Source organism: Pipistrellus kuhlii, unplaced genomic scaffold (genome assembly GCF_014108245.1).
Source record: "Pipistrellus kuhlii isolate mPipKuh1 unplaced genomic scaffold, mPipKuh1.p scaffold_m20_p_4, whole genome shotgun sequence".
In the NCBI taxonomy this organism is placed as follows: Eukaryota; Metazoa; Chordata; class Mammalia; order Chiroptera; family Vespertilionidae; genus Pipistrellus; species Pipistrellus kuhlii.
The window spans coordinates 26,396,264-26,418,225 of record NW_023425540.1 but is presented as its reverse complement, the minus strand read 5'-3'; the positions used below and the strand labels follow the sequence as shown (position 1 = coordinate 26,418,225).

The 21,962-nt window shown below is 40.5% G+C and overlaps 1 protein-coding gene across 7 annotated transcripts in view; it reads left to right on the top strand.

Moving 5' to 3' along the window:
- PDE4D (phosphodiesterase 4D) overlaps positions 1 to 21,962 on the top strand; it is a 1,149,946-nt gene that overhangs the window by 1,089,750 nt on the left and 38,234 nt on the right. For 6 of the 7 annotated variants that reach the window (XM_036410645.2, XM_036410646.2, XM_036410647.2 and 3 more), the window contains one exon: positions 15,171 to 15,283. In XM_036410645.2, the coding sequence (XP_036266538.1) occupies positions 15,171 to 15,283 (113 nt within the window). Of the gene's footprint in view, positions 1 to 14,547; positions 15,082 to 15,170; positions 15,284 to 21,962 lie in introns of those variants that run through there. The other variant, XM_036410651.2, reaches the window with a different exon arrangement.

Here is a 21,962-nt window from a genome sequence, read left to right as displayed (position 1 = left end):
AGACATGTGACAATATGGGGAGAAGGAACAATCATGGAGCTGATTTAATTCCCAATGGGGTTTATGGGAGCACCAAGACACGATGTACCAAATGATCCTAAAAGTATGAGGTAATCTAATTTGTTCCATCATTATAAGAAATTAAAGCCACGCATAATTACATCCCAGTAGTAAAAAGAATCCATTAACGTGCCATTGTTATTGACTGAATAAAGTGAGCTTTTTGATTGCCTTGGCTAGCCACATTTTAATTTTTTGTCTGTCCATTTACTCCAAAACACATTAGAGGGCCTTAACTGATTTTGACAAAATAAGCTGCATTATTAAAGGTGCAGTTTAACCTGAGAAACTTAAGTTTAATTACTAGGCTAGAGTTTTTCCAATGGGCATATTTTCTACATTTCAGCAACTTTGGGGATGTCATTATTAGGAAGTCTTTGTTTTTTAGTGTTCCTTAGAAGTCCAAAATGACAGGAAAGGCTTAAATTTAAAGAGCCGATTTTGTAGTAGTTGTTTCACCAAGAGTCTCTCCAAAGAGAGGTGTCTGTCTATTCTTTGAGGAGGGGACCCAAAACCCCTGAGTGCAGGGATTGAAAGGCGTGCCTCCCAGAGGAAAGCCTCGGCAGAGCCGAGTACCCAGACTTCCAAGGGAGTGGCGTCAGGCAGCTAGATGATGTGTGGTGAACTCTCCCATACATAGCGTCCCTGTGATTTAGCAGCCAAACCAGGGCACTTTGGAGAATGAAAGGCTATGCTATTCATAATGACATTGGGATGACAGATAGAAACCTGGAAAATTCCAAACCAATGGGATGTATGGACCCCCATCCAGAAGAAACAGAAACCTAAACAAATAGAAGTCATAAAGTTTTTAGGTAACCAGAGACTAATAAGTGGTTCTGTAGAACACTAAGAGGAGAAGAAGTGGAGACAAGGGTCACTCTCCTAGGGCTTTCTCTTGCCAGCACGAAAGTCCCTCTAGTCACGTGACATCTAAGACTGTGAGGTTTACAAGCCCCTGAACGATGTTAATATTCCTCCAAGTCTAGTTATTGATTCTCAGATGCATTAGCAGCTCTGGAAACAGTACAGAAAGGTAACCTTAATAAAGGGAATGCTCCATGCTTGTTCAGTTAAGTCAACCAAGGTTTAGTGGATACCACATTTGTGACAAGGCAGTGTTTAGCACCCGAGACTGAAAAATAAATTTGATGTGGTCGCAACCCTGGAGAAACTCCCATCTATTAGCAAACAAATCATTGTGATACTTCAGCGAGTTAATTACTTGAAGAGTTAACTTCAGATTTGGCTGCCGTGCATCAAACATGGTATTTGCGTGTGTGTCTATCTTTAGAGGGAACGCCTGCTGGGTAGTAACCTGGATTTTCCTAGTCCCCTACTAATGCTAGACACCATAGCAAAGTAAACAGGGTGAGCGGACTGTTTTAGAGAGGGGGTGTACCTCAGAGGGCCTTGTTTTCCAGGCTGCTGATTTATTTATTTTTCCACCTGGAAAGCTCTTTCCTACCCTCTGAGCTCTTCTGGCCAGATCAACAGAGACAGGCCACAAAGATGTGGAATGTCTAAGTTAAAAGGTTTGCTTGTTTGATTAGATTTTAAAAATTTGAGAACACTCTCCAGGATTACTGTCCCCAATCACATTGATAAAGCCGAGAGGGACTCAGCCAGCCAGGGGATAAGGGAATCAGGGAGAAGAATGAGCTGGGAATAATTCAAGAATCAGTCAGGCATGCTCTGTGTAGCTGCATATCCAATTAATCATTTTCTGGACGCTTACTATTTTTCAAGCACTGCTTTCCATGCATCATCCTACTTAATCTTCAAAATCCCCCCTTGATGTAGATACCGCTTCCATTTTACAAATTAGAGAACAAGCTTAGAGAAGTCAGTTTATAGGGGGGTCTAACACTAGTCACTGGCAAAGCTCAGGTTTGGAAAACAGAACCACCTTACTCCAAAAATGCTTCTCCTGAAAAGTCCGTCTTTGGCCCAGAATAACCCAGTATATAATCCACTCAAGATTGAGAAGTTCCAGACCCTCTGGCCTTGTTTCTAAAGAAAGGAATTGACTGTGTGTGTGTGTGTGTGTGTGTGTGTGTGTGTGTGTGAAGGGGGCCAAAGTTGGATAGTGGGCTTAACTCGGATAGAATAGACACCTTCCTCCAGAATCCGACCAGTTTAAATTCAGGTGCCAATCTCACCCTGAAGGAGAATTATGTTAGCAATGTTTACTTGCCCTGGTGAATTCACTTCTAAAGTTACATTGTCCCACAAAGAGAACAGGACCCGGGGGCCAGCGGTCCCCGCTCCTAGGGAGAAAGAAGCAGGCAGAGGAAGCAGTGTATGAGAAATTCCACCTGCAAAATCTGATCAAGTTTTCCTCACCCACTTACATGGCAACCCCAATTTTTCCCCTCTGCCTCCCACAATTGCCTTTTTACCATAATTGTCTTCTTTTTATTTTTAATAAACATGATCGATCTTCCATCAATCCACTTCCAGGTTGTTGATTTTCTACTTTTAGAAACTCATGCCTACCCTCTCCTTCTTCACCCTGGTGGTTGTAGCTGTCTGCCTCCTTTCCTCCCTCACTCTGAGGCTTCCCCTGCAGAGAATTTGGAGAGTTGAAGGAGAACACTGTTTTGTGCTTGGTGTGCCTGAGGCCTGGTGCCAGGAGCTGATTCTTGCCCCATCGGAGCAACCAGACCCATTCTTCCTGTTGTTCTCACATTGTTCCCTTAATCCCAGCCAAGTTTGTGGACTCTGATGCTGAGTTACCAGGTGGAGGAGAGTATGGACAGCCTCTCTGGAAGCCTGGGCTGGACCCTCGCAACTTTCCTTCCCCGCAAATGCTTCTACCGTAGCACACACAAATTGCTTTTCGAATCACTGAATTGTTCACTTGTTGATCAGAACCTCTAGATTGCGGACTCTCTGAAGCCAGAGATCTTCCGAATTCAGCTCTGACATTGAGCACCTCTTATAGTGCCAGATTGCCCCCTTCAGGTATTGAACAATACTTATTTGGTAATTAATTGAACCAAAGTTCAATTAATTTAAGTTGACAAGTACAAACCATGTAACAATGTCTATTTTCCTAACTTTTTCTGTGGATAGGACTAACCCCCTGGTAAAAAAAAAAAAAAAAAAAAAAAACCAACACAGACAAAGACATGTGAATTCCCAACTCCAGAACCCATTATCCTCAATTGCCTCCTGAGTGGCTCTCCTCCATGAGCAATCTCAGGGTCACCCATTCCGGACTTCCCTGCTGCTCCTAAGGACAGCTTGTCATCTGCTTCCTTTGAAGGAGCATTTGCATGAAGGAAGCAACCCATGAAAGGCAGGAATAAAATAGAGAAAAAGGAAGGGGAGGAATGACTGGATGAGTAAGTGACAAATCTGACTAGATATGCAGATGAGACCCTGAGGAGACTTCCGAACCAGAGGTGAGCGAGTGTAGGCGGCATCAACCACTGGGGATGGTGTGGACAGATGGGTCCAGTGAGGTCGATTGTAGAGGGGCTCTCAGGAGTCTAACTGAAGTTTGGATGCAAACCTTTAGGTATTAAAAATATAGAATATGGTCTTGCATGAGAATATATATTATTATTATTGTACAAGAGGTGCTTTAGGAAGTTCATGTTATATAGGAGAGACTGAAAGAGGAAAAGACCCCTAAAAAATAAACAGCTAGAAGTTCCAGTAATATTTTTGTAAGAGTTTAAAAGCTAGGGGGGGGGGGGGGGAAATGAGGGCTATATGGAAAATTTTCTTTTTTCCTATTCATTTGCCAATTAAAGAGTAGGATGTATGGCACTCTTTGAGGAACTGTGCTCCCTGTTTGGTTGTGTCATTAGTAATTGTTAGGTCATTGGAGTCAGATATTTTTGGTCAGGCCAAGTTCCTCACAGGACATTTCATAGGGGTCCAGTTGGTCCATGGACAGCTGAGATCATTTGGCCAAAGCCATTCCTGAGTAACCGTTGAAACCAGGAAAGGAATCTCTGTCTTTCGACGCCAAATCAAATAGTCTTTCAGTGACACCACATTAGCATTCTGGATTCCAGAAACACTTAATTTCTCTACCTTGAATGTGTAAGGTCTTTAAGGGTTTGTCTAAAACACTGCTCTCAAGAAGGTTTCTGTGACTTGTGCTAAGAACATAAACTTTTTTGTTTGGTCCTTAGAATATTTAACTTTGTAATTAGTTGCCAAAATTTTGAACACGTACATTTTGCATTAAAGTATCCAAGTGTGGGGATTCTCTTGAAAAATCGGCAGATCTCGCAACAGTTGGCTAACATTCCTGCATGTGCCCTCTGAGGTCCCACCTGCTGCCCCAGCAGTCCCCACCAACCACATCATTCATTCACGTGACGTGTCTGGCTCTTGCAGGCACTTCAGTGGGTGACCCTGCTTCATGTGTTCAGCTGGGAAGCCTCTAGTGCCCTGAAGAAACTCACACATTTGGAGAAATGATTTACAAAATATCTGCATATTAAGCAGCTCATACCTTAGAGATCTCTGTGTTCTACTTACTTTGCCCTTGCAGTAGGAAAGTAGGGGAGTTTTTATTATAAAGTGGGAAGAAGAAAGAAGAGGGAGACTAACTTCTATTAAATTAGGTGATTCCTTAGCTCATGTTTTCAAACTTATTGGGAGATTATAAAATCAATTTAGTAGGTCACAGTCAAGATTTTTAAATGAAGTAGAATAGAAAACATCAGAGTGAGTCATACATGGTAAGGATAAATAGTATTTATTGTAAGTTCTATTTCAATTATTTATCTGTTTATGTTGAATCAAATATAAAGTAGTGTATATGTGTGTATACTATTTCAATTATATATAGATTCCCTTTATATTGCATATATTTCTCTTTATTTATTTCACTTAAATTTATGATTTGTTAAACAAAGACTACAAACAAATTTTGCCAGGGCTATTATAATATATAATTCACTCCCCCCCTACCTTTTAAACAAATACAGGTATCAAAGCATTCCTCTACTGTACATATTTTTTATATAGGAATCAGTGCCCACACTTATTCAAAAATGAGCATAATTTACAACAGTATTCATTGTACCTACTTTAAACAAGTATACTTATCATAGTACAAAATATAATTCTTACAATGGCTCACTATCTAAAAAGTCTGAAAGCCATTGCTTCATCTCATTCAACCTTCCCCCCAAACTCTACGGGGACAGCCTGGACCTTCAGAAGAAGACAGTAGTCTCCACAGGTGTTGAAATCTCCCGTAACTCTTGCTGGTTGAAAGATGTAAAAAAAAAAAAAAAAAAAAAAAGAACGCTCTGGTTATCAGGGGCTTGACACTGATAAAGAAAGGACAGTTTCAAGGTGGGTAGCTATGATTACTAGGTCAGTAATAACAGGTTATGAAAACAAAATATAAAGACTGAAATTAGAATGTGGACCCAAATATCCAGAAGCTGCTTCATTGGTTAAATTTGCAACAAAAATTTATAGGGAAAAAAAACTTTTGTTCCAGTGAAATAGTGGGAAAGCATAGTAGTGTTAACAAAAGAGCAAAATTCATAAAACTTAAAAGTTATACTTCAAGAGTTAAGATATGTAATGCTGTTTAAAATATATATAGTCACCAGAAGGACATACTATTACAATTGATTTTAGTTGCTATCAGACGTATCTTATATAAAAAACCTTCTGCTCATATTAATAGTTAGTGATCTCAGTGCAAAATGTCCACACCTTAAATAATTCTAGCTAGAAAATATGCCCTGGAGATTTAGAAATATATATATAATATGTACAGCCATTGTGTGTTCAGACAATGGGAAGAAAAATGCTATGCAATTTCTTTCTCTGATCAAGAAGCTGTAACTTAAACATAAACCTGGAATGCTCACAATAAAATTTGGGTTTACAAGATCAAAGCATGGCAAGAAGTGTCCAGATTTCTGTGGACACTTCCAAAGTTAATCGTAAGAATGAAAGAAAGCATGAATGGCAAGCTTTATGCATCTTGCTTAATGAAACAACTGCAGTTGAAACTGTGTTCATTTTCAGTGAGATATGGGTGCTGACTACTCCTAGCATCAAAGATATGTACAGAATTGTTCTTATAGCTTAGTACCCCCTGGGGAAGAGCACTATTCAATTTGCTGTCCTAACTGCTTTGCCCACCTGAGGATTGACACATCAACCCCTTTGTGGGCCTTCTCTTGAAGCACTGGTGAAGTTCCCCCTGACCCCTGTGCGGTGCTGCGCAGGGCCCAGGTACGAGAGAGGGTCTGGACAAGGGAAAGCTGGCCTTACATGAGACAAAGGGCTCTGGGCAACTGATCGTTTGCTCCCAACTGGACAAGTCCAGGTTCTACCAGCAAAGAGGCGTTGCAAATCTTACTTTATGTTTTGCTAGACACAATGTCGTTTCTGAGACGTGTACAATTTTATGGAAAGCAATCAATGGATTCTAGTCCTCCCCCCACTGGAAAAAAAAAAAAAGAGAGAGAGAAGAAATGGGGAGGAGAGAAATGACAGTTCAAATCAGCTGTTATATATTACATGTAACTGACTTGATAAATACTTATCGTTTTTGACAAAAATCACGCATCTAAGTAGAAATCAAACCAACAGAAATGAAGTAGGCATGTGGATATGTGATTTTTAAGTTATAGTCTTAAAATTCAAATAAAATATGGAGAATGGCCTGGGGCGGTGGGGGGCGGCAACCTTCTGTGGGATGTATTTTTAGCCCTATTGAGAAAAGAGAAAACCAAGGTACAGAAAAGCTAAATAATTCACCCGTGGTTGCTAAGTTGCAGAGTCCATCATTTGAGCCTAGACCTCTCTTCCCTAAGCCATGCCCTTTCTATTGCTCATAACTGCCCTAATGGGCACAGAAGTGGATACCCTGAGAACGCTGCTTCCCGCTTGCTGTGCATCTGTCCTGCTGCAATGGATTCTGGATCTCCCTCCTGCTCTCTTCTTTATTTTCTCCTCCTGGGCTACCAGTTCACTTATCCAGTTCCCGCCATCTGCATTAGCTCAAGGCTACACATTTAAGTATTCGACTCTATTTCCTTTCTCCCTTCAAGGGGTCTACTCCATCCATTCTATTTACCACCCACACATGTCACCCTTCTCCAGGCTCCAGACCTTTCTTCCACCTGAAAAGAATGCTAGCTGACTCCCTCCTCCCACAGCCATTCAACTCACAGACTTCATCATCAAAGACGTACATCCTGGTTCACCTTCTTCCCGGAACCCTGTACACTTAACGACAGTCCATAAAGTCCCCTCCTTCTGGGCTACAATAGCACTTCCGAGCTGAATGATTTCTGCATCACCTTACACTGTCTCTAGGCAGCAGCTGGTCACGTGTCTGATTTTCTCAGCAGGATATTGTAAGTTCCTTCCCAGGCCCAGGCTGTTGAATCTTTCATGTTCTTGTATTTCAAAGCAACAGAACATCAGAGAGGCTCAATAAATATGTATGCGGTTTCTTGACTGCTCTCTTTCTGGGGAAAAGAAAGAGGAAGGAATGGAAATAGGCAGATTACTCTCTGACCATTCTAACAGGAAGGCCTAAGAAGGGAAATAAGATGTCGTAGGTGGGATTTTGAATATATGGGAACCCACAGAACTCAAGTAGTGTGTTTATGGTTTTTGGACTCACCTGACATGGTACAGGACAAAGTTTTCCAAAGTATGCTTTAATAAAAAACTATAGTTATATTTTTTTAAAATCTGATATCAAATAAATTTAGGTTATACTTGTCATGAAACGAATCTCTTTACTGTAGAACTTCTAGATTTTGGGAGGTTCATGTCCATGACAAATCATTGCCAAAGAGGCTACATATTCAACATTTCCCAAACTTGTTTAACCACAGAATTCTTTTGGTAAAGAGAATCTTGTAGGAATACTGTTCATATGAACATTCTTTGGGAAATGTTGGCACTATCATCCCAGCAAACCCACAGTAAGTGGTGCTCTTTCATTAGCCAATGACATATATTTCACATTTTTTATACATAGTAACTTTGCATGATTTGGTGTGGTCTTGTGAAGACTATTGTAGATCTTAGATTTGTTCACTCATATTCAGCCCATAGCTGGTTGATATGTGAGGGTTCATAGTAACTGGTTGAGGACTGAGAACCTGTGAAAGAGGAAGGAACCTCTCATATATCAAATGCCTTATTGCAGATAAACGTATTTAAACAATCTTGTAAGTTGTTCTCCGACTGGCAATGGCACATGTTTACCCTTCATTTCAACTGTCACCTTCCATCCTCCATCTAAGTTAACTCTTCAGTCATCCTTAGAGAGTCCAGGCTAACATTCCTTCTTTCAGAAAGCGTTCCCAGATCTCTCACAGGCTGTGGTAGGTGACACTTTCCATGTCCCCTTTCTCTGCCTTGTGCTTACCTATACCTACTGCCTGGTTTCAGTGGACAACTTACATACCTGCTTCCTCATTAGACTATGTGCTTCTTAAAACCCAGTTACTTTCTTACCTTTTGGGTACTCAACATCTAGCACATAGCAGGTGTTCAATAAAAGAAATCATCATAACCAGTAGAGTGGAAAGTCTTTGAGAATTAGGCAGAGTTTTCAACTACCTTGTTCAATGCTAAATCTCCATCATTTAATACAGTGCCTGGAAAAGTATTGATTAGGTGAGCAATGCAAGGTTATTTAACTCAAGGTCTCTCACTTACACTAAAATAATCTATAAGGTAGTTTTTATTATCCTCAGTCCACGGGTGAGGAAAGTAAGGCTTAAGAAAGATTAAGTGATGTGCCAGGAATAATGGCTTGTATGTAGAAGAGAAATTGGAAGTTCCCTCTGCTCTTCCAGTTTCAGTCAAGAGATAATATTGCTTATAGTCTAACATAGGTCATATGGAGTCTCCAACCCAGATTGTCTGATTAACCTTGGCTCAAATCCCAACTCCTTGGACAAAAGCCCTCCCTGCTCTTACACTGACTTCCACAAGTTTCCTCCTCTTTCATTGCTTTTTTCTCTTCAGTATCAACTCTGGCTGACAGTTTGGGCCAATTCAGCCTCCAAGCTCAGTCCCTTCACTGCGTTAAAACAAAACAAAGAAAATCTCTTCATTTTAGCATTTTATGTCATCAGTAACTTTATTAAAGATTTGAGGGAGAAGATGATTTATAGGGTGGAATTACCCTGTCTGCCAAATTGACTTCTTACACACACACACACACACACACACACACACACACTTCTGAAACAATCGGCATAGTCTTCCCCTCTCCTCTGTGTAAGAGATGACAGATTAGTTCATCCAAACCAGGGTTCCTTAAAGTCACACCTTTTTTGATAAAGTCACACCTTATCAAACACTTTCTTGTAGGCAGGTTCTCCCTGAAAGAAATTCTGATGAAAACAGTTACGGTGAATGCAGTATGATTAAAATTTCAGTGACTAGAAGACTATAGCTTTTAAGAGCAAGAAGTCTATCTCCTTACAAATTACATTGGGAAGTCTTTTTCTCTTCATGCCTGACATATTTTGTGAACACATGCCTATGTATAATTTTAATTCTGAGACTGTCTTAGGTAAGAAGCAAGTGTTCTATAAATTATTAAATTTATCCTACCAATAATATGGCTGAAGATAATGGTCTCACTAACTTCAACCTTGCCTACTTCAATCCCATTTATTCCAGAGCCCTAGAATTTCTAATTAAGATCAGAGCCCATATCACACAGTACTCGGAGTCACTCAGCAGTTCCCACTCTTGAGGTTCAGTCCAAAGGCCTTACCTGCAGGTGCCTGACAAGACTTCCATGGCCAGTGTCTGGTGATTTCTCCAGCCTCTTTCCCCTGAGCAAGGCCCTACTCATGGGAGTTACCTTCTCCACATACACATGCACACATACCTCAGAAAATATTTTTACTCATATTTTTTTCTCAAAAATCCTTCTTACCCTCTTATCTCCTATTTCATTCATTTGGACTCAGCCTTCTCCCATTCTACCTCTATCCCAGTCTGATTTAAATAGTTTTGGGGGTTTTTGGGTTTTGTGTGTGTGTGTGTGTGTGTGTTTTCCCATAGCCCATGTGTTTTCTTCTTTCAGAATGCTTTCTATTCGTTCCATTCTAGACCCCCAGGGTTTCCTTGGTTAACACATACCCTTGTAATCGTCTTGTGTTTACAGACTCTGTTAAATGCATCACACCTACTCCATTCTAAATAAATTACTGATGCTTCTAGAAGTTGACTTACTGATAGTACTAGAAGTCACTGAAACCCAATCTTGCATTTATCTCATTTTCAAGTTCTACTAGAGCCTTAGGCAAAGCACTAGGAAAAAAAAAATCGTAAGGTAGTGAGAAGGTAGAAGGCAAAGAAACTCAGAAATTATGCACATCTTCCCTTTGGAGGATTTTTTGAGTAATAAGTGAAATATTATATATTTCATAAGCTTTTAAAATACTTCAAAACAAGAACTTTGATGCCAGAAATATACTTGGACAGGAGAGCAGCTTGCCACTGGCAAGCTCTGCTTAAACCTGTTACATGTACAAACTGAAAATGAATCCAACTCCTTCATGTATTTCCCATCAGATAAAATGCATAGAGGAGGGGGGGAAACGTCAGCAAAAGTGAGAACTAACCTGCACAAATTTTTTACTATAGCGAACTCAGGGAGGGACTAGCTCAAAGCAATACATGAAATAGAAGTCATTTTTCTCCAGTTCTGCCTACTTCAGATACCATCAACTCCAACCTTAGGAACAAAGAGAAAATTTTGGTGGGAATTAGGAGAGGAGAAGTTGGAATTGGTTAGTAAAATACATATTTTTTTATTTTTAAGCAAAATCTAAATCTGTTATTATAGTGTGTGTGTTTTGTTTTGTTTTTTAACTAAGTGTAAGCAAATGGTGTTTATAGTAAGTGATTTGGGTTGTGGGGGAGGACTGTTTTCTTCATTTCTACCAATAGGCCTGTCTAGGAATTATGACAAACTTATACAGACCTTAGTCATTCATATTTGGTAAAGCCAACGTCCACACATTTACACATCACATAGAGTGGATCCTTTTACCTCAATGGTCAACATTGCTTAAGTTGTGGGTAAGCGTAATTGCTAAACATTTCACAAGAAAACGACCTCAACCCCTCGCTAACTGCCGTGGCTCTGAGGCAATTCCTTTTTTCCTTTGCATAGGGAAGCTGCTGCTTCAGCATCTCCTCCCGGAGCCCTGGCGCCGGTTCAGGCCATGTGTCAGGGGAACCCTTGATCACATCACAATGACGGAAGCCAAGTGCTAGCCTGCAAGAATTGAGAACTGTTTGTTCACAGAAGATCCCGAGTAGAATCACGGGTGTTCCATAGTTCAAGGGTGCCTTGAAGGAAACCATGCAGGAGGAGACTTTTCAAAGGCTCGAGTTATTTCTCAGTTGCTGTTCCATTGCACTCTCCTCGCTTTTATGAAATTTCGCCAACAGTTGTGGATTTGGGAATTTTTCTCCCTATAGTTAGTTCCTTGACTTAGCAAGATTTGAGGCAGTTAAATAGAAGAATTTTCATATAGTTTCAAGCAGTACCACAGGGAATACTGCTCTCTGGGGAGAAAAGTATTTTATTCAGGAATACAGTGTGTGTTCTTGGTAAAATACAAAATTAAATGAGCTCACTGTGTCTCGCTATCGATGACACTTAGGTGGGTTTGTTTAGCGTGGTGATTAAAGTTCCTGTAAGATCGCTGGCAACTTCACATTGAGGCTTTTTAGCAGGGATGAAAATGTCAGTTACTCAGTGTCTTAGACCATTTGGGGTTAAAATTCCTAAAAGTTAAGATTTAATAATGATCCTGAAAAACTGTGGTTAACCATATTGCCTATAAACCTAGGCATTTGGAAAAAGTAGTATTAGTTCTATGCTAATATCAATAATAATCCTTTATTTGAGCAACAGTTTTATAGAACAAACTGTTCTTTGCTGTTACTAGCAATTATTTTCTTACTTGTTGGTAAGTAGATGTGCTCTGTTCATTTTTTCCCCATTCTCCAGATTTATAAGGTACATGCAGATGTTAGAACTTAAAATACATCTATTACCACATTATGATTGCACCCAAATGTTGATTGTCTAGGATTTGGACATAAAGTAGGTCTTCTGAAATAAGTTGTTCCCATTGCCCCTGTACTTCCTTCTTAAGGGCAATCCTGTGTTTAAGTACATGTTTTGAAGCATTGGCTCTCCAGAATTACATTTCTATTATGATTAAAAAATAAACAGTGAAATATAATATCTGGTGCCACATCCCAAGGCCTGTATTTCTGAAAAGCTTTGAGAAGCTGAAGATGGGAGGGGATTACTTACACAGGAGCTCAGACTTTTGGAAGAATTGGAGAGCAGGAAAGAGGAACATGGAAAGCCAAGATTTAGCAGTATGGAGAGAGGATTCCTGGCTTCTGATGTAACCAGTGACTGGAAAGATGACAATAAAAAATCCTTAGCACAATGATTTTGCATCTTTAACCCACTGGGTGTGCTAACAATGGAAAGATTACCCAAAATAAGTCAATTTATTCTTAAAATATCCTACATCCCTATTTTATACAACAGAGAGATGAAAAAAGCAAAAACAAAACCATATAGCCCTGGCAGGGTTGCTCAGTGGTTGGAGCATTGTCCCATACACTAAAAGGTTGCAGGTTGGACTCCAGTCAGGGCACAGGCCTAGGTTGTGTGTTCAATCCCCATTCGGGCTCCTCAGGGGGCCACCAATTGATGTTTCTCACATTAAAGTCCCTCTCTCTTTCACTCTCTTTCTCTTTCTTCGTTCCTCTCCCCCCTTTCCTCTCTCAAATCCTTGGGAACATATAGATGTACTACCATCATCACAACTAGGTATTGCTATACTTGCATATGGAAAGTATTAGGATGTGGGATTACAAGGGACTTTCTCCATTATGTCTTTGTATAATGTTTCAATTTTTATAACAAGCATGTTATATTTTTCATATTCTTATAATCAATCAGGGCAAGGCTATACAGGTAAAATATTTTATACTTACTATTTTAAATTATCTTTAAGGTTGTTCTTTTAAAGCTCCAGCCTTACACTTTATAACTCACCTGGCAAGGTTTAGGCAATTGTTTGTTCACCTCAAGTATACATTTACAGAGATTGGTATGGGGGGGGAAACACACACAGTAGAATGGAAGAGGCAATTTTTAACCTAGAGTTCTCAAAGTGAATAGCAGCAGTTCAAGAATCCTTTATAACAACGAACCACGCAGTACATGTAATAAATACTTGCAAGTTATTCTAACTTTTACAAATGATATATAAAAACTTACCTGGAGAATCCCAGGAGCTTGAGATTCAATCTGCGCTGCTGATCATTTATAGAGCCTACGTTTCAAAGGCAGAATTTCTTCTCCTATATCAACACCTATAGATTCCAAGACCAAGAAAAGCCATCTCACCAACCTCATGTAATCTTTTCAATGTATTCTTCCTAACCGAAAATGACAAAGTTTTATAAGATGGACTTTGGGGAGTTTAGATTATTTTCCCCGCGAGAAGTTTGCTTATCCACAGGCTAATGTAGCGAAGTTCTCCATTATAGATGTGTTCATGGAGAGTGCCCATGGTCCCCAGGTCAACTTTTGTACACAGAACCGGCTTTCATACATAGTCTTTTCATGTTTCTCACCTCTGTAGTTTATTCTGTGCATGGTGGATAGAAACACCCTGCCAGCCTTTTTCCACTTGGCATCCCAAGACCATCCTGGTCTCTGGTTTGCAATTCCACAGGCTCCCACAGCACGCATGCAGGACATGTGCAGATTGCCTTTACTCTGTGCATTCCCAGGGCTGTTGCTTTAAGGTAACTCTTAGGCAATGCTGAATATGAAATTTCAGCATACTGTCAAATCTGAGCGCTCCGATCCACAACTTTGCATGTTTTTGTTTGCTTGTATATGTCCGCCCCCCAAATTTAGTCTGGTGTTGAGCAGAGACTGAGTACTGAAAAAAGTCAGGTCTTGGTAGAAATGCTTTTATTCCCACCACCACCCTGTCCTCATGAAAGTAGGCAAATCCTAAACCCTCAGAAACGAAGAGTCAAAAACCCTCAAACCCAAACCCTCAGAAACGGTTGAGCGGGTCCTACATAACCTTGTTGGTGCAGCCCGTCGGGTCTCCCGTGAAATATCCCGGGTGGCTGCCAGGGGCGCAGACGAGGAGGCTCTGGCTCCCGGGGAGACCCGGCGGGGGCCGCGGCTCCGCAGGGGCTCAGGGTCCGCGCGGGGCAGGTGCGCGGCCGCGCGTGCGCGCCAGGTCCCCTCCCCGCGCGCCGCGGGCTCCACGCCGGGTTTTCCCCGCTCCCCGCGCGGACCCACCGCAGCCCCGAAGGCACCCTCGCCCGCGCTCCCCTCCGCCCGGGCTTCCCAGCCAGCGGGGTGATGCCGCGGTGGGGCGGCACCAAGGCTGCAGCGGGGCAGGACGCCGGGGGCCGGGGCGGGCGGAGGCTGCGGAGGACCGTTTTGTAGGGAGCCGGGGAGGGGCCGGGCCGCGGGGGGCCGAGAGGGGCGTGAGAGGGGGAGTGTTCCCGGAAAGCCGCGGTGGCGATGGGGCGCTGCGCCCGCCGCCCGCCGAGTTGAGAAAGAAAACAGGAAACGTGGTGGCCGCGCACCCACCCGGCCGCGCGGCTGATTCATTCGCGCGGAGCGAGGCGCGGCGGCGGGGCGCTCGGGCGCTGGACCTGCTGCTCCCGCGGGGCGGGCTCCTCCGGGGCGCACGCGCCTCCCCCTTCGTCATCCTCCAGGACTAGGACTCCCGGCCGGCCGCGCCGTCTCTCCGAGTCGCATCGTGGTCTCCGGGTCCGTCCGCGTCTCCGCGCGTAAAAGTTGGCTCCGCCGCCCTCGGCGCGCCCTCCGGACGCCGCACGGAGACGCCAAGCTGGAGAGCCCGCGCCGCCCCGAGGCCGGCTGCCCCGCCAGCAGCGCTCCCGGCCCGGCAATATGAAGGAGCAGCCCTCATGTGCGGGCACCGGGCATCCGAGCATGGCGGGGTACGGCGGCAGGATGGCCCCCTTTGAACTCGCCGGCAGCCCCGGGAAGCGCCTGAGAACTGAGCCCCCCTTTCCCTATCTCTTCGCAGAGGAGGCCTACCAGAAACTGGCCAGCGAGACCCTGGAGGAGCTGGACTGGTGTCTGGACCAGCTAGAGACCCTGCAGACCAGGCACTCCGTCAGTGAGATGGCCTCCAACAAGGTAAGGCCCTGCCCTGCTCTCTCCCTCCGAGGTCCGGAGGCGGTGGATTCATTCCCACGCCGGGGGAAGCCACCAACCAGTTCCAGTGGCCCCGGGAAATAGATACAGATTGTTAGCAGTTCTGCTCCCTCCGAGGGAGGTTTCCTGATTCGATGCCTTCCCTCTCTCTTCCATGCACTCCAGATAAATGAAACGTTTTTGCAAAAGTCGCTTGGACATAGTTGATTGCAGTACCTCCAGGACACAGTGGTTTGTTTTGTTTTGTTTTGTTTTTTGGGGGGGAGAGCAGATGGGAAGAATCGTGACACTTTGCCCTTGCTGCAGAAACCCAGTCGAGTGCATGGGCATTGCATGTTTAAGGGTATCCTTGGGATTCCCCGTTGGAAATAAGAGTTGCTGGAGGTCAATGCAATCTCTCGCTGTCATCTCTCAAACTGAACTTGGAACCTTAGCCCCTCGTTTTGTCTAGGGGTCAGGGGACCCTGTGAAAACTGACCCTTTATACGTTCACTTGGTCATACCTGTCCAGAAGAAACGTCAGCAAAGATAGAAAATACCGTTATGATCTTTACCGTGTTCCTTCCCTGGAGTCTTGGAAAGTCCAGCTTTCTGAGGTCATTTAGTGACAGGGATGCTTTGATGGGGTGTTCGTGCCGTATCTGCCTTGGTGGTTAGTGGAGTTTGGGGGGCTGAGAAGTAACCTTCAGCCTGGCTCGACTGTAAAGCAAGGTAGAGTGTTGTCTGTTTTGCTGTATTTCTCGGAATTCCTGTGTTTTGTCGTTAGTTGTGTAAGGAAATCATTGGTTATGTATGTTTTTATGAGTATTGGCTGAGGGAATAGGGAAGGAGGCCGGCCCATGTTGGATGCAAATGGCCAGGAGATTCAACCAGTAAGAACTGGGTAACTGTGTGGCAATTAGTAACAGTTGCCTCTTAAGGATATTTTATTTTGAGTCACTTATTTACAAGGTCAGGAAGTGTATACCATTTTACTGTGTATGTGCACGTTTTTTCAGAGAGTGATGCTTTTTTTTATTTTATTTTAGCCTACTGTCGTTTTTATGCCACCTGTTTTTTTTTTTCCTCACGCAGTTTTTTAAAATACCATAGCATATCAGCCACTTGTCTTATCTGTCGATAATGCTTACATAGACAGCATTGTTTTAAAGTGAAACGCTACCTGCAAATAAAGTAAGGGACTCTCCAGTCACTGGCTGCAGGCACTAACCTACCCATAAGCATGCTGACTTACCCATAAGCATGCTGATCAAATGTAATTATTTTATTTTATTTTTATTTATTTATTTATTTATTTTTGTCATTTGGGCCTCATTTCTAAATTTGGTGTGGCTCTTCATTAAATTGATGGGTTGTTACTCCCTGCTGTGGCTCTAGGTGCCATTGTTCTCATCTGGCTTACGGATTCTCAGTTTATTTATTAAATTTCTAAAATATAAATTGTCCGCTCATAATTTGATTCATAATAGCAGTGGACATAAGCTGAGTATCTCCATTATCCTAGCTGCTGAATGGGACCATTCTTCAGTGGGCCTAAGCTCTGAATCCTCTTCTCTGGCTAATTCTGTGCAGTAAAAGAAAGAGCAGAGCCTGAAGGCACCTGCAGGCAATTGCTTTTGTTTTCAAGATGATTTGACTGTATTTTTTCAGCAAAATGAACCCAAGCAGCTACAATTACTTTCCCAAAAAATTCATACTCTTAATGATGAGACCTGTCTTCTGATTTAAAAATGAACATGAACTCTAATAATCCACTATATATGACAACTGTCAAGTAATTATCCACATTTTAAGATTTAAAAAATAAAACTTTATGTCACAATAATTACTCAAAATGATTCCTTTCTTTTAAAGGCACCTCATAAGACAGGGATTTTTATTTTTAAATCTTCATTGTGAAGGACCCTAAATTAAACTATGACTGTGTTAATATACAGGTTTATTTGGTTGAAGTGCAGTCTAGGTTGAGAAAATACTTCTTCAAAATATAGTCATTTTGGCAGCCTATGTCTTATGGTTGAATGATTACTGACAGGACACTTATTTTTAACATTAAATTTTTTTTCAACTCAGATGTAGCTGTTGCTTAAACTTTTAATGTCTAAGCCATTCATTTTTTAACCCATTCATTTCTAGATGAGTGCTAAGCTCATGTAACTTTTTATAGATGAAAAAGGATTAGCATAAAGAGGGGGGAGCTCTTAGTAAAGGTTGTAAAATGACCCTTCTGTTTGATAGCAAGGGCAGGAATAAGTCACATCCACATGAGCTGTAAACTGAGTTGGAGCAGCTGATCTGAAGGTCCCCGTGAGTGAGCCTAAGTCAAAAATGGAATAGTGACAGCTTGTATCACACGTCCACTAGGTTGTCTGATATCTCTTGAGTATGAATGAGTAAGTCTGAAACATAGCTTTTATTACCATCTTTTTTTTTCTTTTTTACATATACTTGTTTGAACCAATCAATGTGTTCAGATTAGTTTTGTTTTGAAAAGTCATTACATCTTTCTCTGTTTTCTTCTCTCTTGAGGTTTGAAGAAAAAAAAGTTACTCTAACAGATTTAAATAATAAAAACTAGTAAGAACTAGGATTTGTAAATGATTATATAGAGAACTATATGCACATAATCACTATATCCTTATGGTGATTTTTATGAAGATGCATTTGGGTGTCAGGAAGAAGGAAATTGATTCCTCAAACCCATTTAGCTAATTGGATTAAAAGATTCTTCATATGTTTTTAAAAATCCTAATGTAAAAATCTGAATTATTCGCAGTTTTTAAATGATGTTTTAGAAGTAACTAGCTATATTTCCTGATGGGTCTTGTAATGAGCATAATGCTTATTGATGGAATTGAGGTAGGAAAATTATTGAATTCTTATTCAAGGCCAGAGTTGGCGTAATTCATGTAGGATATGTAGGATGCTTGTACCAAGTAGGGTAAGAGGCTCCAGATGGCATTTAATTTGAGTGGTTAAATCTACAGCACTTGCCCTCATAAACACATTAATCTGCCTGAATTTGTACAGATTTCCTTGGAGCCTCATTGCTACAGTTAAGGATGAATTTGGTGAAGTCTCAAAGCTTTGGAGGTAGACAGACCTAGAAATTGAATCATGATTTTGTTTCTTGCTAGCTGAGTTACATCAGAGAAATGACTAACTTTTTTAGCTTCAATTTCCTTAACATAAGGTGGACACCATATCTATTCTGAAAGGCTAATGCAGAAGGTTGAAAGAATAAAATAGCTAGAAACAAGTAATGACTGATAATAGTAGGCACTATACCTGTTGTTGTTGGCATTATTATTTGAGTTTTAGGTCAAACTTAGTTGGTTGCTTACTTGGCTAACATTTTTTTTTTTTTTTAACATTCAGTTGTAATTAATGCCTGACATTTTAAGTCTATGGGTTTTCATAATATAATTATTAAATAACTATATTTAATGTACATTGCTTTATTATAAAAACGCTTAAATTATATAGACACTTTTTTGATTCAGTAGAGACATAAACATTTTGAAGTTCTTATTAGAAGTTTAGTCTTTTCTTACATTCCAGTTACAGAATTTCAAACAGAAAATAACTCTTAATTTTACTGTATAACTGGGGGTGGAGTGGGGGGGGGGGAAGAAAAAAAAATAAAAAACCAGTTCCTACTCATTTTTAGAACGTGTAAAACTACCTGGGTTCGGTGGACACATTTCCATCCTTTTGTACAGATTGTGCAGAGCTAGAATATCCTGCCAGATGTTTGTAATGCAGAGTAGTTTCACGGTGATTTTGGTCACCTTCTCTTATAGAAAGTCAGTTGAGGATTCAAGAAGGACAGGCCAGGAGTCTAAGCCTCAGGGTTTTCAAGGATTATGCTATAGGACCCTATAACTTTATTCACTTATGGCCTAATAACACCTATTTCACCAGGCCTTCAATGTAAGTGCAGGAATGTTTGAAGGAGGAAACAAAATCCCTTTGATTTCTCCTCAAAATGTACCACTCTAAAAATATGGGGTTTTTTTTTCCTCCTGTCTAATTTGGGGGCAGTTTCTTATCTTGTCATTGCTGGAAACTACTGTGCTTCAAGCTGAAAGCACATCTTGAAGTTAACATTCAAGCATCCTTCTAAGAGACAGACGGCTTTTCTTTAGAACATTCCAGGTGTATATAGGCCAATATTGCAAACATGGTCATTGTTTCTTTATAGGATCTATTTTGTCTATTTGTTTTTCAAGAAATATCTCTGTTGTGCTTCTATTGCCATAAATTATATTGCATTTCTGGGGTGCTTTCTCTTAGAGTTTCATTGTCTGCTCCCCCTGCTGCTGTTTAATAGTCAGTGCATACAAATATATACTCGAGTTTTCTATGACTGCTGATGCATTTTCTTCTAGGAAAGAGGGGAGCTAGAATGAATATAGAATGTTTATAGAGATAACTAAACCTTAAGGTATTTCAGCATTACGTGAGTATTACAGAACAGGAACAAATGTTTACTTTTGCTAAGAAGGAAGTTGAAGTTAGTTGGAAAAAGTATTTTAATTTTATGAAGAACAAATATCAAGTGACAGTCATTTTCTATATTAAAATATTAAAATTTTTGACACAGTCATAAGAGAATTAAGAATTAATAAACATGCCTAAAGAAAACTTGAAATTTTAAAAGAAGGAATTTTTTGAATCTATAGAAACTCGACTTATTGATGTTTTGAATTTGCTTTTTCATTTACTTAATAAAAGTAGATTTGGCAAAGAGTTATGTAGTTTACACGTGTGCCATAGTTATTATGAAGGATTGAGAATATCCCTAAAAATGTAATTATCAAAAAATTCTAATTTAGGATTCAGTAAATTAGACATTACTAGAAATGGGTAGCCCTTTATTTCAGTTAGTACATTTTTATTTCATTATCAGATAGAGGTAATGTATTAGAACATTATAAACTATGTTTTTGGGTTTGGTTTTGTGTTTTTTTGTGTTTTTCTTTTCATTTCAAAACAAAAGCCTTGGCCAACATAAAATAGTACTTTTCCCAACATTATGGATAGATTAAACACACTTTTCCCCCAAATAGTAAGGATGGCAGATAATGCATTTATTCAACGTAAGAAGATCTCTGATAGTCACATAAATTATAACTATTACTTAAGATACACATGTCTGGCAGAAGTGAAATGCTATAATGTTATGATTTTCAGTTAATCCGTAAAATATATAGAATCTGATTTTCTCTTTTTCAGAAAGAGACCAACCCTCTAAAACTGCAAACAGCAGGGGCTTATTTTGTGATAGCATAGGACTGCTCAGGCAGCGTTGCTGTAGCTGGCTACTCGTGATGGTTTCATTGGCTCCATTAGTCTGTCATCTTTCTAGGAAATAGAGAAATGGGTAGCCCTTTATTTGAATACTCACACTAGTTTTAAAAGACATTTCAAGAAGGCATTTTCTTATATTCACTTTAACAGGGATGGGGAGTGAGTCTTGCTATTTGATCAAACAACAAACAATTCTGCTCTGTTCATTAAAAAAAAAATGAGTTAAATTGGATGACAATAGGTTAGAGAGGATACTGTATCTTTAATGAAATACTTTTCTTTATTAGTGCTTAGTATTCTGGGCTCTCTGTTATTATTTTGCTACACTTTGTCCACTTGGATGAGGATGAATGACATTTACGCCCTGGACTGGCGTGGACACCCGTGATGCCTACGGCAGCTTTGTAGAGCGGAAAGAACATACATGTTTTTTATCACGTGGTCTTGGTTTCATATTCCAGCTCTGTCTGCAGCTTCCTACCTAATATTTTGGGAAACATGCCTCACTTCTCTGAATCTCAGTTTCTTCATTTATAAATGGAGACAAGGGGAAAATAAAATCGAAAGGTTGCTGAGAGCATCGAACAATGTACATAAAGCTCAGTTTGGTGCATAGAAAATACTGGCTGGTCAGTAAATTGCATGTAAGTTTTCCAATATCTAGAATGTGTTTTTTAAAAAAAAGATGGAGGAAAACCATGTGCCATATACTCCTGTCAATGTAAAAAAATAAATATTTCTTAGAAGAAAAACATGACCTTCCTCTTCTGTAATAACAATCTAAACTAGTGTTGCTCAGACTTTCTGTATCCATTCATAATTGCTACAGGTGGAATGTTTTTATTTAAAACATTTCTTTTTTATTGTAAATACCCACCTGAATGCCTCATCTTAAGCAAGGATACACATAAAAGCATGGATTTGACGTCCTAGTGATATTTTTTTCTAGTATACATTAAAATTAATACGTAACAAAATGAGAAAATGTTCATCTGCACCATCTTAAAGCATTTTACTTACTGCTCCAGACACTGCATACTTTTGGATATACTGTTCTAATTTAGTAGCAAGAACAATTTTGTGAGTTATGATTGGTTAGAAAAAAAATTGTTTTAAACAACCTCTGATTTTCCTTCTCTGCCATTAATGGGATCTCCCTACCAGAAGAGAAAAAAACAAATTTAATCCTCAGAAATCTCTCATTCATTAGACATTCATTCCTCGGGCCGAACACTCTATGGATTAGAACACCCTCTTGGGTTGGACTCACTCTCTGCCTTTATTAGATATAAACTGGACAAGTTAACGTAATTCTATGCGTCGGTTTTCTCATCTGTTAGGTAGTTGC